This window comes from Pongo abelii, chromosome 2, assembly GCF_028885655.2.
Source record: "Pongo abelii isolate AG06213 chromosome 2, NHGRI_mPonAbe1-v2.0_pri, whole genome shotgun sequence".
In the NCBI taxonomy this organism is placed as follows: Eukaryota; Metazoa; Chordata; class Mammalia; order Primates; family Hominidae; genus Pongo; species Pongo abelii.
The window spans coordinates 104205841-104222937 of record NC_085928.1 but is presented as its reverse complement, the minus strand read 5'-3'; the positions used below and the strand labels follow the sequence as shown (position 1 = coordinate 104222937).

The 17097-nt window shown below is 56.0% G+C and overlaps 1 protein-coding gene across 3 annotated transcripts in view; it reads left to right on the top strand.

Annotated features, from left to right (window-relative positions):
• The first annotated feature begins 3920 nt into the window (after window positions 1-3920).
• GNAI2 (G protein subunit alpha i2) overlaps window positions 3921-17097 on the top strand; it is a 32493-nt gene continuing 19316 nt past the window's right edge. Inside the window, exon 1 of one of the 3 annotated variants that reach the window (XM_024244746.3) lies at window positions 3921-4475. In XM_024244746.3, coding sequence (XP_024100514.1) covers window positions 4406-4475 — 70 coding nt within the window. In that variant the 5' untranslated portion in view covers window positions 3921-4405. Of the gene's footprint in view, window positions 4476-13644; window positions 13901-15851; window positions 15874-17097 lie in introns of those variants that run through there. The other 2 variants (XM_024244745.3, XM_063722098.1) reach the window with 2 other exon arrangements.

Sequence of the window (17097 nt, the reverse complement as noted above, 5' to 3'; positions counted from 1 at the left end):
TCGGGAGGCAGAGGCAGGAGGATCACTTGTGCCTGGGTGACCGAGGCTGCAGTGAGTTGTGATTGTGCCACTGCACTCCAGCCTGGGCAACAGAGCAAGACTCTGTCTCAAAAAATAAATAAACAAATAGATAAATAAATAGTTCTAGGCCGGGTGAGGTGGCTCACACCTGTAATCCCAGCACTTTCGGAGGCTGAGGCAGGTGGATCACCTGAGGTCAGGAGTTCGAGACCAGCCTGACCAACATGGAGAAACCCCGTCTCTACTAAAAATACAAAAAATTAGCCAGGCATAGTGGCGCATGCCTGTAATCCCAGCTACTTGGGAGGCTGAGGCAGGAGAATTGCTTGAACCCGGGAGGCGGAGGTTGAGGTGAGCCAAGATCACACCATTGCACTGCAGCCTGGGCAACAAGAGCCAAACTCCATCTCAAAGAATAATAATAATAAATAAATAAATAAATAGTTCTGGAAAAATTGTTCTGTTTGGAATATTGATAAGTTAGAGCAGCCTGAAGGTCCAGCACAAAGGTCTTCTATATTTCTTTTCACTGTTTTTCTTATGACTGCTTATTATAGAAAAATAAGAGCAGGAAAGGGGGCAAAAGCATGGGTCTCAGTCTCCCTGCCCAGCAGCTGCCCTTGCCCACACCCTTCTCACCTGTGTGCACAAGCACACATTTGCCTCTTGACTGATTCATTCATTCATTCAACAAGTATTTATTGACAGTTCCTACATGCCAGGCACTCATCTAGCACCTGCAAATAAAGCAGTGAACAAAGTGAAGACCCTGGCCTTCCTTGAACTTACTGTCCGGGTTGGGGATTAGATCCAAGAAAGCAGCATTAAACCTAACCACTGAATTCTATCATGTGGTTAGAAGATGCTCAGTACTACAGGGAGTAAAAGCAACAAGATCAGAAAAATGGGGGGTGGGGGACAGGGGTCAGAGTGGGCCTGAGAAAGGAACTTTTTTTTTTTTGAGACAGAGTCTAGCTCTGTGGTCCAGGCTGGAGTGCAAATGGCATGATCACAGCTCACTGCCGCCTCGAATTTCTAGACTCAAGGGACCCTCCTGCCTTAGCCTCCTGAGTAGCTGGGGACTATAAGCACATGTCACCACTGCCTACTTATTTGTATTTTATTTTTTGTAGAGACAGGGTCTCACTATGTTTCCCAGGCTGCTTTCAAAGTCCTGGTCTTAAGCAATTATCCCATTTTGGCCTCCCAAAATGCTGGGATTACAGGTGTGAGCCACCGTGCCAGGCATAAGTCTAAGTTTTAAATAGATTATTCCGGCTGTTGCATTAAGACTAGGCTCTGGGTGGGGAATGGGGGTCAAGGATGACACTGACACAAGGGCTCCTGTAGTTACTCCAAATAGTCATGTTGCATGGCTTAGCCCAGGTGATGGTAGAGGCAGGTTGAGGCACTAGGCTTGTTCTAAAGGTAGAGGTGGCAGGCTTCCCGGATGGTTCGAGTAGGGGAGGAGAGGCAGAAGTAAGTCAAGGGTGACTCCAAGGTTGTCTAGTGATAGAGGTGCCACTGCAGGAGGCTGGAGGAGGAGCAGGCTTGGGAGGGAGATAAATTTTGTCCATGAAGAGTTTAAAACATTGACTGGACATCGGCAGGGCATGGTGGCTCACGCCTGTAATCCCAATACTTTGGGAGGCTGAGGCGGGTGAATCACAAAGTCAGAAGTTCGAGACCAGCCTGGCCAACATAGTGAAACCCCATCTCTACTAAAAACTACAAAAATTAGCCGGGTGTGGCACGCGTCTGCAGTCCCAGCTACTTGGGAAGCTGAGGCGGGAGAATCGCTTGAACCCGGGAGGCGGAGGTTGCAGTGAGCCGAGACCACACCATTGCACTCCAGCCTGGGTGACAGAGTGAGACTCTGACTAAAAAAAAAAAAAAAAAAAAAAAAAAAACATTGACTGGACATCAAAGTGCAGGTGCCGAGTCAACTGCTACTGCTGGGTATATGCGTTGATTCAGTAGAGTGGCCAGTGATGGAGCTTTGGATCTGGGAAGCAAAGCAAGTGGTGTTTAAAGCCATGGGATGGGAAGAAGCTAAGTTCAGACAGAGGAGGGCAGCAGTAAGCACTGAGCCCTGGAAGATGAGGCACAACCAGTAGAGGAGCTGGGCGGGAGTAGCCAGGAGATGAGAGGAAAACTGGGAGAGCATGGGCACCTGGAGCCAGGTGAGTGTCAGATGCTGCCAAGGAGTTGAGGGTAGAGGATGGACCACTGAATTCAGACACCTGTGGATCCCTAAGGACCCTGACCAGGGCACTTTTGTGAGGGAGGGACAGGCCTGCCTGGAGTGGGCAGAGGAGAAAGTGAGGTAGAACTGGAAAGAGCCAGTGTAAACAACTTGTGTGAAGTGAGAGGGGCAGAGCCAACAGTGGCTTTTAAGAAAGACTGGAAAGTTGGCCGGGCACGGTGGCTCACACCTGTAATTCCAGCACTTTGGGAGGCCGAGGCGGGTGGATCACGAGGTCAGGAGTTTGAGATCAGCCTGGCCAACATGGTGAAACCCCGTCTCTACTAAAAATACACAAATTAGCCAGGTGTGATGGCACACACCTGTAATCCCAGCTACTCGGGAGGCTGAAGCAGAATTGCTTTAAACCTGGGAGGCAGAGGCTGCAGTGAACCGAGATCACACCACTGCACTCCAGCCTGGGCAACAGAGTGAGACTCCACCTGGGGGCGAGAGGAAGAAAGACTGGAAAGAAGAAGGTATTGAGGGTGAGAGAATGGAAGCAGCTGGTAGGAGGGTAGGTTTGAGTTTGGTGAAAGACTTCCAGGATGGGGGTGCTGGAAACTGAGCTGGAAAACAGTAGACAGAGATTGGATAGTGGGGGTCTGGACATCAGGGAGTATGCAGGGTGGCCACTGACCTGCTTGGTCAAGTGCTGGTGGCTAGGGACACAGCGGGTCCAAGACGCAGGCAAGGATGGCAAGGAGCCATGGAGAGACCCAGGGGACCATTCAGATGTCTGCCTAGGCCAGGTGCGGTGGCTCATGCCTGTACTCCCAGCACTTTGGGATTCACTTAAGGTCAGGAGTTCAAGACCAGCCTGGCAACATGGCAAAACCCTGTCTCTACTAAAAATACAAAAATTAGCCGGTCATGGTGGCACACACCTGTAGTCCCAGGTACTCGGGAGGCTGAGGCGCCTCCAGAGAATCGCTTCAACCCGGGAGGCGGAGGTTGCAGTGAGCCGAGATCGCCATTGCACTCCAGCCTGGGCTACAGAGCAAGACCCTGTCTCCAAAAAAAAGAAAAGAAAAAAGATGTCTGCCTGGACCCTAGTTTAAAGTCACCCAGCAATTGACTTTCCAACAACTCGGAGCAATAATAATTGACTGAGCGTTGCTTAGAAAGAAGAGCAGCCCTGGAAAAATCTGAAAGCATAAAACTACTTTCCAACCATACAAGTCTGCAAACCGCCTGGCTACACACACAGGATTAGCCAGCGACCTAATCCGCCGAGCTATGCAAAAGGAGGCCTCTGCTGACCCCTGGCGGTCACCAGCCGGAGTCTGGCTGCGCGGTGACCCACGACACGTTGCCCAGCCGTGTGGCTGGGATGGTCGGTACCCATGGCCGTGCGGTCCAGCCTTGAGGCTCCAGGACAGTCCTGGAAGGCTTCCTGGCAGATCCGTGGGAGGAAAGCCGACAGAAGGGCGGGAGGCGGGAGGGGAGAGATCCCCCGGGATGGGTAGGGCCTCGACGCTGGGCATCGGCGCAGGTGTGTACTGCAGGGAGCCAGCCAGACGCCCCACGGACTGCCTGACCTTGGGGGAAGCCCGGAGTAGAGGAAGGGGCCGGACCCCCAGACCCGCCCTTGACTATACTATGTGTTCTGAGAGCAAATTAATTTTTTTTTTTTTTTTTTTTTTTGAGACGGAGTCTCGCTCTTTCGCCCAGGCCGGAGTGCAGTGGCGCGATCTCGGCTCACTGCAAGCTCCGCCTCCCGGGTTCACGCCATTCTCCTGCCTCAGCCTCCCGAGTAGCTGGGACTACAGGCGCCCGCTACCGCGCCCGGCTAATTTTTTGTATTTTTAGTAGAGACGGGGTTTCACCGTGTTAACCAGGATGGTCTCGATCTCCTGACCTCGTGATCCGCCCGCCTTGGCCTCCCAGAGTGCTGGGATGACAGGCGTGAGCCTCTGAGAGCAAATTTTACCCAGTTCCTTTCTATCCTCCCGACGACTCTGAGGTCAAACTCAGCAAGGCATCCGAGCCCCCACGGCGCAGCGGCCCTAGGCTGGCATGGGCGATGCGGAGCTACCCCGCCCTCAGGAAGCAGGCGAGATGCCCAGCGGGAGAATCACCCAAATCACCGTCTAATCTCTGCTGTAAAGTGGAAGCGGGAGAAGGAGGGAGCGTCTCATGACGGAGGGTGTGAAGACGCTAGGCTGGAGGAAGCAGAAAGGCGGGTGTCACTGGGGACGTTCTGAGGGTAAGCCGAGGGCGGCTATCGCGGAGGAGACCCTGGCGAGGTGGGGCCCCGCGCGGGGCAAGGGGGATGGGGTGCCACAGAGGGCTAGTTGCAAGAGGACGCGTGACGGCTGCAGCTCTGCGGAGACCGGGCCTCGACGGCCAAGGAGTGGCAGGTCGGCGGAGGCGGGGGCCAGGCCCGGAGGCAGAGCGAGGCAGGAGAGCAGGCAAGGTGGGGGCCACCGTGAGTGGGGGCCGCCAGGCGCGGGCTGGGGCGCGGGGAGGTGCTAGCTAGGTCGGCCTCGGCTCCCGCGCCGCACCCCAGGCCCGCCAGGAGGCGCCGCTGCCCCCGCGAAGCCGTTCCGGCCTCTCCCGGCCACCGAAATCCCGCGCTCCGGCCTAGAGAGGCCCCGGAAGAGGCGGTGCAGCGCACCCCGAGGCCGCTTCCGGCTTCGGCTCGGCAGGAGAGGCCAGAATCGGGGGAGGACGCCGTGGGCGGGGCGTGGGTGAGGGAACCTGGGGGAGGTGAAGAACTAGGAGGTTGCCCTGGGAGTGGACAAGGGGGAAAATAAGAATTAGGGAGGGGCTGCGGTGGGCAGGGCCAAGGGCAGGTAGCACCCTGCAAGGTTGCACCCTGCGCAGCTCTCGGTCCACTGCTGAGCCTCCTGGCTTTTTACCTCGCAAAATGCCGTCCTGGTGAGGTCCCTGGGGAGCCCACCGCTGGCCAAGACCCGGGACAGGGTAAGGAAGACTTCCTAGAGGTAGAGAGGTGCACAAAGGCGGGAAAGCAGATATGGGGACATTGGGAGCCCCTTTAGACCGATCTTTAGGTGTCTGAGCCACGCCCATTTGGAGGGAAGGCTGAATGGGGACCAGCCCGCCCAAACCTGCTGGAGGAAACAAAAACTCACTCCCGTTATAATTGCTCCCCGCCCCCCCACCAGCTCTCTTCTCCCAGGAGACAGGACAGCCCTGTCTCCACAGGCTTCACTCCATTTCCCTCGAATGGTGCCCACCTCCTGTCCTCCCATCTCTCTTATCCTCAGGTTCTACTACTCATAGCAAGCAGAAAGAACTTTAAAAATTAGATCATGTTGGCCGGGCACGGTGCACGGTAGCTCACGCCTGTAATCCTAGCACTCTGGGAGGCCGAGGTGGGCGGATCACCTGAGGCCAGGAGTTTGAGACCAGCCTGGGCAACATGGCAAAACCCCGTCTCTATCAAAAATACAAAAAAATTAGCCGGGCGTGGGGGCGCGCCTTGTAATCCCAGCTACTCAGAGGCTGAGGCAGGAGAATCGCTTGAGCCTGGGAGACAGGCTGCAGTGAGCCAAGATCGCACCACTGCACTCAAGCCTGGGTGACAGAGCAAGACTCCATCTCCAAAAAAAAAAAAAAAAAAAAAATTCAGATGATGTCATTCTGCCTTCAACACCCTCCAGTTGTTTCCTTCATACTTGGAGTGCAATTTAAACTTCCTTGCCCCATGGCCGGGATGATCTGGCCCCTGCTGACCTCTGGCCCCTGGTACTAGCCCACAGCCTGTCCTGTTGGCATGGCATGCCATGCTGGCCCTCACATTAGGGCCTTTGCACTGGCTGATGGCTTTTCAAAAGCTTTTTCTCCAACAGCCTGAAGTCGCTCCTGACAGGGCCCACTTCCCTAACTCTGTCTGCTTGGCCTTGATCGCAGTGTTTGCTCCAAACGGTACAGGCAGAGCGATGCTTGTGTGTCCAGAACTCAGTGACCAGCTTCCCTCCCGCAACAGGTCCCTCCTCCCCTATTACTCCCTTGCTCCTAGTCACAATCTACAGGAAGCCCCTGAGCCCAGCTGGCATGGTGCACCTTGCTTGGCTGTTTGCTGTTGCATCACCTTCATTAGGGCTGTTTTTGCTCCCTCATTAAATTAAATTCCAGGAAGCAGTGCTAATGACAGCCCTAACGAGTCGCGGGAGAGGCTACCAGCCCCAGCCTTTGGAACGCATGGCAAGGAGGACTAGGCAATAACATGAACAAAGCAGTAGCTCCTGGGAATAGAATTGATTATCATTTCCCAGGCCCCCCAAGGACCCTGGGCTTCCCAGGGGAGGTGGCCTTTGGAGACTGCCTATGCAACAGGCACAGTGGCACGTTGTACCATGAACTCTTCAAGGACAAAGAGAAGGAGGGAGGTTAAGTTTAGTCCTTGGCCCCAAAGCCCTGAGAGCTCCTGAGTTCCCTGCAGGGCTTGGGTAGCTCCTCCCCAGTCATACAGGAACACCCTGAATGCCAGAACCAGTTGGGTTTGTAGGGCTAGGCATGGATCACTGGCTTAGAGATGTTGGTGCCCCTACCTCAGCATCCCCTGGAGACTTGGGAACCCCTTGTGTGGCTTGTTCCTCCATGATGCCTCATGGCAGTCCCCTCTCACACCAGTATTCTCTTGCTCTCGCTATTCTGGCCCGGCTGGACTCCTCTCTGGTTCGGGAGCATCCAGCTCCTTCCCAACCCAGGGCCCTTGCACTTTCTGCTGCCTCTGTTGTCACTCTCTTCTGGCTTGTTACAAGACTGGTCCTTCCACATGATTCAAAGATCCCTTCCTCAGACTGTCTTCTGCACATACCTCCCAGTGGCACTAGTGTCACCCTGTTGATTTCCTCTGAAATGGTGAAGTTCATTTCCCTGTTTGTTTGATGTGTGTTCCTCAAGGACAGGGCCCAGCTGCCTCTTTTACCATAGGGTTCTCAGCACATTGGCAGGCAATATGTTCAGGGAATAGTGGTTGAACAGATAACCCCTTCCTCTGGATCCTCCTGCACTGCCCCCCGCCCCCGCCCCTGTGTCAGGTTGGGCCCCCTTGCCTAATCCAGATGCTTATGGGGAAGGGGTGCTGGGGCCTGAATTCTCCAGGTCAAAGCCAATGATGTGTGAAGAGGGTGGATGACCAGAAAGGGGGACTTTGGGATCCAGGACCCCCAGGCTTTCGAGTTTTCCTCCTGGATGAAGAGAGGCCTGGGAAGAGGGGTCTGCCAGGGAGCAGGGAGGGAGGGCAGGATGGCTGACTCCAGTTTTAGAACTTCCACTGGGCTGAGAAACAGGAAGGGGAAAGCGCAGGAGATGTACCAGGAAGTAGAGCCTGCCCCAGGGCAGTAAGGCGGGAGCAAGCTGTGGCCACCGAAGTCTACAAGCAGTAGCTGCAAGGCTGTGATTGAGTTGGTCACAGGTCCTTGGCCAGGGACTCCCTGTCATCTGGGAGCCATGCAGGTAGGGTAGTCAGGATCCTGAACTCTGGGCATCCCTGTGGGGTCCTACCTAGTCCTGGACTCTGGGCAGGGACAGGCACACCCACCCTGAAACTGCCTTTGGGGAAGTGCTAGCAGCTTCCCCTTCCTAGAGCCTGCAGGCAAGCATGTCACAGCCCACTTAGAGGGTCTTCGTTCCTCACCCTGCTCAGGGCTACTGCTCGATAGGAACTCAGGCCAAGCTGGACCTGCTGTGCTGCCTGTGGTGAGCCCCAAGGCTATTCTGGCAGTAGGGGTGAGCCAGCAGCTGCCACTTCTCCATTCCAGCTGAGGGGCCACCCTCAACTCTGCTGATGTCATTCCATTGTCCTTTATGGTCTAGTCCAAGCGGTGCTGGGCCTGGTGGGCATGGGGACAAGTCATGCCTCTTCTGGTGCTCGTGAGGCCCTGGCTAGGCAGCTGCCCTCTGCCCCCAAAATGACCTCTCCTGAAAGGACTCCTGGATTCCTGAGTATGAAGAAACCGAGATGCCCACGATGTACCTCACCGATGACTGTGACTGGCTGCTGGCCCACTCTGGACCTCAGCTGACTCAGCTGCAAAGCAAGGGGTTTGTTTCTCCAGCTCTCAGCCTTGATTTTCTCGCTGGCCCTTCCCCAGACCCTGCCTCTCAGACCTACCGCCCTACCATTGCATGTACTCTTCCATCTTCTTGCAATATTCTTCCTCACTGTTCTTCTCCCTCTAGCACTCCCTGCATCACCTCCTCAAAGAAAGCTTCCTGACCTTCCCAGGCACCATTGGTTTCTCTTTTCTCTGCATATACAACTACATGAATATTTCCAGAGGGGCAGCAGCTCCCAGCTCCAGGATGAAGAGATTGATTGATGGATTGATTGATTGATTTTGAGACAGAGTCTACCTCTGTTGCCAGGCTGGAGGGCAGTGGTGCGATCTCAGCTCACTGCAACCTCCGCCTCCTGGGTTCAAGCGATTCTCCTGCCTCAGCCTCCCAAGTAGCCGGGATTACAGGCATGCACTGCCACGCCCAGCTAATTTTTGTATTTTTAGTAGAGATGGGTTTTCACCATGTTGGCCAGGATAGTCGATCTCCTGACCTCATGATCTGCCCACCTCAGCCTTCCAAAGTACTGGGATTACAGGCGCGAGCCACCACACCCTGCCTTATTCATTTAAGTTGACACATATTTACCGGCCACCCTGCAAGGGGCCTGGAATTAGGGATATGAGTGGGAGAGACCCACGGCCAGAATAGTGGGATCTGGCTGGGGAAGGGGAAGCCCGAGGACAATGGGACTCAGAGAAGCCCAGCTCACAGCCAGGGAATGAAAGGTGGGGAGGAGGGATTAATTTAACAGGGTAGGGGGATGGGAGGAAAGATCAGGGGATGGAGAGAGCAAGGCAAGCCAGATGGTTGGAGTGCCAGTGTGTTGCAAGTGGAGGGACATGAGGTGGACCCTTGAGTGGGGACAATCATAAAGCCTTACAGAAATCGCTACTATTGGGCCAGGCACGGAGGTTCATGCCTGTAATCCCAGCACTTTGGGAGGCCAAGGCGGGACGATTGCCTGAGCCCAGGAGTTTGAGACCAGCCTGGATAACATGGTGAGACCCCATCTCTATTTAAAAAAAAAAAAAAAGGGCCATGCACAGTGGCTCATGCCTGCAATCCCAGCACTTTGGGAGGCCGAGGCAGGCAGATCATCTGAGGTCAGGAGTTTGAGACCAGCCTGGCCAACATGGCAAAACCCCATCTCTACTAAAAATACAAAAATTAGTCGGGTGTGGTGGCAGGCACCTGTAATCCCAGCTACTTGGGGAGCTGAGGCACGGGAATCACTTGAACCCAGGAGGCGGAGGTTGCTATGAGCCAGGATCATGCCACTGCACTCCAGCTTGGGTGATAGAGCGAGACTCAGTCTCAAAAAAAAAAAAAAGAAATCACTACTATAACACCTCACCCTTATTGAGGGCTTCCTGTGTGCCATGCACATTCTGCATGTTTTACATGTTTCCTCCTGGAGTCCTGACCTCTGCCTGTGCTTTGGGTATGTATAACCATTAGGCCCATTTTACTGATAAGAAAACCGAGGCACAGGGAGTTTCTGGTACTTGTCCAAAGTAACAAGTAGCTGGCAAGTTTGCAAACTGCTCCTCAGAGTCTTTGCTTCCAACTGCCAGCCTACAGCCTCCACCTGCTGCAGAGTCCAAACCAGTGTGTGTGGGGGCTTCATCTATTCTCAGGGCATTGGGGAACCATAGAAAGTTTCCGAGCAAGGGGGTGATGTGATTTCTTTCAGTAGGATGCCCTTGGCTGTCATGTGGAGGATAAATTGTAGGCAAACAGGAGAGCCAAGGAAGAGGCTAGAGTCCTAGGCTGGGAGATAGTGGGGACAGAGAACAAATACAGATTGGAGGGGAAATTGAGGTAGGGAAGAGACTGACAGCATATAGGGGTAGGGGAGGGGGGTCATTGCTATGGCTGGTGGGGGGATCATGAAGTGGTGGAGAGCCTAGGAACAGGGGCCAGTAGGATGGGATGCACCCAGTTCTGGACAGTGTGGATTTGAGGTGCCTAGGTGTCTTGGGGAGGCTTCAGAGCAGTGGTGGACATGGGGCTGGCAATCAAAGAAGTCAGGCTAGAGAGGACCTTGTGGGGTTCTGAGCCCCCAGAGTGGGAGGTGTATGAGTGGAGTGGCAAGCAGAGGCCTGGCCATAGCCCTGGGGACCCCATGGAGATGGAGAAGGAGCAGCTAGCAGGGTGGAAGCAAGGGTTGCTGGACTCCCTGGGAAGAGCATAGGACTGGAAAGGAGCAGCTAACTGGCGGGAAGGGTGCCATAACCACAGGACCTGGTCTGGGGCTAGGGAAGGCCATGCCTTCCGGTAGCCCCATCCTGCCATGCCTCCATAGATTGGGGTCTGTGTTGTGCCCGTCTACTGAGAGCTGGGCCTCCAAGGGGCTGACAGGTTCTCCCTGTTGCCTGGCAACTGTGAGAGCTGTTGGCTGTTGCTAGGAGCAGGCTAGAGAGGCCAGAGGAGCGAGGATAGGCTCTCAAGCCTGGGGCAGGGTGATGGGTAGAGGGAATGGGAGGGGCCCACCTTGGAAGCCAGTTTGTAGTCTGTGCATGGACAGACTGTATTCTTGGCCATGTGTACCCATTTTTGTAGAGTGTGTTCTGTGGATCTGAGGCATGTTGGAGGCTGACCTATGTGTGGGTGTCTACAGCATATTTGTGGCCCTGGTGGGCATTATGTGTCCTCAACATGTTGCATGCCCATGGCAGGGCCTGCTTGAGCTTCAGAGCAGTGGTGGACATGGGACATCATATCCTATGTCTCAGGACAGGAGGGGGGCCTGAGGGAGTCATTGGAGGACTTCCAGGCCAATGACTCCTCAACAAGAGAGACATTCAGGTAGGGATATGCAGGCACTGCAGGGAGAACAGCCAGCCTGGGGATTGGGAGCTGGAACAAAATGTGTAACAAGATTCTTTTTTTTTTTTTTTTTTTTTTTTGAGACGGAGTCCTGCTCTGTTGCCCAGGCTGGAGTGCAGTGGTGTCAGCTCACTGCAATCTCCAGTTCCCAGGTTCAAGCGATTCTCCTGTTTCAGCCTCCTGAGTAATCAGGATTACAGGCACGTGACACCACGCCCAGCTAATTTTTTTTTTTTTGAGACGGAGTCTTGCTCTATCACCCAGGGTGGAGTGCAGTGGCAGGATCTCAGCTTACTACAAGCTCCGCCTCCTGGGTTCATGCCATTCTCCTGCCTCAGCCTCCCAAGTAGCTGGGACTACAGGCGTCCGCCACCACGCTGGCTAATTTTTTGTATTTTTAGTAGAGACAGGGTTTTACCGTGTTAGCCAGGATGGTCTCGATCTCCTGACCTCGTGATCCGCCACCTCGGCCTCCCAGTGCTGGGATTACAGGCATGAGCCACCGCGCCCGGCCTTTTTTTTTTTTTTTTTTTTTTTTTTGAAATGGAGTTTCGCTCTTATTGCCCAGGCTAGAGTGCAATGGCATGATCTCAGCTCACTGCAACCTCCGCCTCCTGGGTTCAAGTGATTCTCCTGCCTCAGTCTCCCAAGTAGCTGGGATTACAGGTGCCCACCACCACACCCGGCTAATTTTTTGTATTTTAGTAGAGACAGGGTTTCTCCATGTTGGTCAGGCTGGTCTCAAACTCCTGACCTCAGGTGATCCGCCCACCTCAGCCTCCCAAAGTGCTGGGATTACAGGTGTGAGCCACCGCACCCGGCCTAATTTTTGTAATTTTAGTAAAGACAAGGTTTCATCATGTTGGCCAGGCTGGTCTTGAACTCCTGACCTCAAGAGATCTGCCTGCTTCAGCCTCCCAGAGTTGCTGGGATTATAGGCGTGAGCCACCATGCCCAGCCAAAACGTGTACCAAGGTTCTAAGTAAGGGGTTTATGCTAAACACCGGGCTGTTGGTGGCAAGCACCCTGTCTTGCTTCAGAGGCCTTCCCTGTCTTTGGGCTGGGGCCTCCTGGCCTCATGGCACTGGGGTCACACAAAATGCCTTCGTGGTTAATCTTTGGTAGACCCTTCAAATGTCCAATCGAGGCTGGGGCTCTGGGCTCCTCCTGGAGCACAGGATCAGAAAGACTTGAAATGTTCAGCTAGAAACACTGCTGCCTCCGCCCCACCTTTGCCTGGCCATAGGGTTGCAGCCATTGCCCAGTGGGGACAGGCCACAGGAGGGTGGGATGTGGGATCATGGCCACCTCCAGACGTGGACAGGCCATGGAAGAGACAGGTCATAAGATCATGGCCACTTTTGTTTCTAGAAGTCCAGTGGCAACTTCTTCCTCTTTCTTCCCTCCCAACCCCCTCACCCTGCCTGCCCGCCCTCCTCTCTTCCTCCCTCTCCACCCTCTCACCCTCTCTCCCTTTCTCCCTTGGGTCCTGATTGCCTGGTCCCAGATTGGAGTCCAGGATGGCTGCCTGCCGAAGAATGCCTCCCGGTAGACTGGGGAAGGATGGATATGAGAAGCCACCCAGCTAAAGGAGACAGCCTAGGCAAAGGTGTAAAGATGGAAATCAATTTTTTTTTTTTTTTTTTGAGACGGAGTCTTGCTCTGTCGCCCAAGCTGGAGTGCAATGAATGGCGCGATCTCGGCTCACTGCAACCTTCGCCACCCGGGTTGAAGCAGTTCTCCCGCCTCAGCCTTCTGAGTAGGTGGGATTACAGGCGCCCACCACCACGCCCGGCTAATTTTTGTATTTTTAGTAGAGACGGGGTTTCGCCATGTTGGCCAGGCTGGTCTAGAACTCCTGACCTCAAGTGATCTGCCCGCCTCGGCCTCCCAAAGTGCTGGGATTACTGGCGTGGGCCACTGCGCCCGGCCTTTTTTTTTTTCCTTTTTCAACTTGCTGCAACCCAGAGGGAGAAGGCGGTAAACCCGCCTTAAGACTGAGAAAACCGCAGTCCAGAAAGGCTCCCGAGTTCTGTCGATCCCAAAACAAGTTTATTGGACTCATTAACTTTAACAAATGACGAAGACACGCCTCCTTCACCTAACTCGCCCAACTCGCAGAAGCTCAGAGGGCTGGTTCCTGCTCTGCCCTCGAGGGCACCGGATCCCCACCCTCGGGCTAACAGATCCGCCCTCCCGGCTGTCCAGCAACGGAGCTCCCGGCGCTCCGCACCCAATCACAGCCCGGTCCCGCCTGCAGCCCGCCCAGTGCCGGGTCCCTGGGTTTGGAACCACCCCTATTGCCTTTTCTCGGCGTGGCCCCGCCTGCAGCCCAGGCCCGAGCCTGGGCTGCGCCTAACTTCCCCCTTCGCTCCGCCCTCGAGCCAATCACCAGCCTCGAATCTCCTCTGGCCCCGCCTGCAGGCCCGCCCCGGCCCAGTCCCAGGCTTGGTTCGCCCAGGCCCCACCCTCGGCCCTCCCCGCCGTCGGTGCGCGGCGGTAGGGAAGGCGCCTCCCGCAGTCGCTCGGAACTGCCGACCCGAGAGCTACCCGCAGAGGGCTGGTGGTGGGAGCGGAGTGGGTCGGGCGGGGCCGAGCCGGGCCGTGGGCCGTGTGGGGGCCGGGCGGCGGCCGGGCCGGCGGACGGCGGGATGGGCTGCACCGTGAGCGCCGAGGACAAGGCGGCGGCCGAGCGCTCTAAGATGATCGACAAGAACCTGCGGGAGGACGGAGAGAAGGCGGCGCGGGAGGTGAAGTTGCTGCTGTTGGGTGAGGCCGCGTCCCGCACTGGGATCCTTGATTCCCAGCTCGAATCCCCAGACAAGGACTTTGACCTCCCAGACTAGGGCTTCAAACTCCCAGACCCCGGGCTGTCTGGGACCCCAAACCTGGGCCAGGACCAGGGTTGAAAACTCTAGGTTGGACTAGACCTTTGATCCTGCCCAGACTCTAGACCAGACCCCTATCTCATCCCAGACCCCAGACCTCCAAATCCAGTCAACAGTGCCCCAACACCCGCGGTCCAGTGCCCTGCTTGGCCATCCCCCCTTGCTAACTAGCTTCACAGAACTTCAGAGCCCCCGCCATCCTTCCCTACACTTTACCCAAACCCCCAGGATGCCCGCCACTTGTTCCCCAACCCTCAGGCTCCGCTTGTTTTCCTCACCTGCGCCTTTTATTCCTATTGGGCATGAGCATCCCGCGGGGCCCCTGCCAGGCACCCCACCCACTCCCTCCTTTTCCTTCTGTGCCCCATCCCTAGTCTGGAATCTGTATCCTCCACCTGTGCACTCTGACCCAAGGAACCTCTCGAGTGGGAAACTGCTCTTGAGCTCCATCTCCAGCTGGAACCCCTTCAGCGAGCCCTGCTCCCTGCTTCCTGCCCTCCAGATCCTTCTCTGCAGGCATCACTCCCGAAAACCTCTGCTGATCCTCCCCTAAGTCCTCTTACACTCTGGCCTTCCCCAGATCCCTCCACCCCTCCTGCACCAAGTGGGCTGGGCTAGGAGGAGGGATCCCTGGGTTGGAGAGGGCCTAGGCTGCCTTACGCAGAACCCCCACGGGGCTGGATTGAGGCTCCACTGGTCACGCTGGGGGAGGGGGCCAGGCCTCAGGCTTCCCAAGGAGGCTCTATGTTTTCCAGTTTCGAAGGCCAGTCTGGGAAGTAGGAGAGAGAGTGGAGGAGTTAGGGTTGTGGCCGCCTCCAAGGCCAGGAAAGATGGTGGCTGCTAGAGGGGTGGGGGGAAGTGGAAGTGGTGAGACAGCCGACATATTGCTGCCCCTGCGGGTGAGCCCAGGAGATCTGCTAGTAGGTGCTGGGCTGCCCACACCCCTTCTGGGCTGCAAGGCCTGGGATGTAGCCTCTGAGAGTTGGGGGGCTTGTTGGATCTTGGGACCCTGTGAAGGGGGATGGTGGACTAGCTGAATGAGGAGTTGAGGGGCCAGCTGGGGGTGGGCCAGGGTGCCTCTGAGCATCCTAGCTGGCCTTTTGCAAAGACGGTGGGCCTACTGGCTGTCCCCATCCATCTTCCCACTGGAAGTAGGTGTGGTGCCCAGTGGCAGTCTAATTTTGATTTGGGGGTTTTAGAGTTGGGGGGAGGGAGGCCGGCCCTTGCAACAGCGCAGCACCGTTGTAGGCTGAGAAGTGCATGGGGGGGTGTGGCCCCTCGGCTTCAGAACTGTCATGGGGCTCCCAGGCTGTGAAAAGCAGGGCTTTTCGTGCTGGACCTGTGGCCGAGGAACAGCATGTATGTCCATTATGGGCCATCTGTTGACTGTCCCGGCGGACCCGGCCTCCGGGGCACAGCCTCGGAGGTTTCAAAATGGCATCCGCTTCGCTGCTGCCTCAGGGAGGAAGAGAAGGGGCGGGAAGGGGCGGCGGCCCAGCCTCCTGGGCTGCTTTGCGTTGGGCGCTTGCCTCTTCCTGTCTCTGCTGTGAGTGCGGCAGCGGCAGTGAGTGGGTGTCGACGCGGCGGAATGCCCGTCGCTGCTGCTGCTGCTGCTGCCCGACGGGCCTGGGGAGGGCACTTCCGGTACCGCTGCCTCCCAGTGCCCAGCCAGGATTCTCTAGACAGCCTCTCCCCAGGCTGATTGCAGTTACTGTGGTGGCCGAGGAAATGCAAGACTGGACCATAGAGCTGGGAGAACGCAGGGCTTCTGGCTAGTTTTGTTTCCGGGCACCAGAAGGGTCCCCCATCCCACCAGGCCTGCTCCTTGGAGCCCAGCTCAGCTTTTGGGCTAAGGCAAGTGAGACCTGGCAACTCCTCCCACACTGGGCTGGCAGCAGCCAGGGGTGCAGGGTCTGGCTTAGCACTTTCTAGCCTGGGGAGTTCACCCTGGGGTCCTGGCCTTCTGGCCTTTGCTTACTCTGTGAAATGGGCTTCCTGGGTTTTGGCCAAAGGAGTGCCCCAGCTCAGGATGGGGAGAACAAGAGCCTCCTGGTGGTTCTTGTTGGGGATGTAGGTTGGGAGTAAAGACCCTGCAGTGTGTTGCAAAGGGCTCTGAACAAGCTCTGCTTGATATTGACGACCCAATCTGCCATGGCTGCCTGGGGAGGGATCCTGGCTTGAGCCATGCCTTTCCCATCCAGGTGCAAGGTGGTGATGGGAGCCCAGCTGTGGTAAGTTCAGAGTTCTGGGCGCCTGTCCCATGTAGCGGGAGACTTTGTCCAGGCAACGGGACTCAGGTTGGGCAACTGCCAGCCTTCCCTCCCAGCCAGAACCACGCCTGCTGCCCCGCCCGCACACCACCTCCCTCCCATCTTGGGTAGCCCTGCCAGCAGGCGGGCACAGTCCTTGTCACCAGGGCAGAGGCTGATGTGGTACACACAGGCAAGAGAGTATTTCCTGGCAGCTTGGTAGGGGGAGCAGAAACCAGTCCTACTCTAGGGATGCTCCCCACTCCTACCCAGCTCAATGTGACTGATCAGCTAGGCCCAGGTGGAATCTGGGACCCTGGTCTGGGCTCTTAAGGGAAAGGAAGCCAGAGTGGATGTGAGGGGGGTGAGTCTCTGATTTGGGATGGGCCTGTGTGGACAGCTTCACAGAAAAAGGAGACAGTGTCCACCATTGGCTCCATAAAGGCTTCAGAATGTAAATAGAGCAGTTCTCTCTTGTCCCTGGAACTTTGCGTCTGTTGTTCCCTACTTGATTGTTCTTTAAAACTTTACTCTGGGATCACCTCCCAGGATCCTTCCTGGACATCTTCCCTCGACCAAGGCTGGTGAAACGTCTGGCTCCCAGTGCTGTTGCTTCCCCCCTCAGATGCCTGGAGACTGCAGGGCAAGGCTAAGTCCTCTTCATTTATGTGCCCAGCATGGAGCCTGGCATCTACTGGGTGCTTCTCATCTGTTTGTTGAATGAAGGAAGTATCCTCTGAACCTGATTTTGGGTAGATGGTGGAGTAAACTGAGTAGCAGTTTGCATACTGTGGGCAGGTGGCAAGGGCCCACAGGCCCACCACAGGGT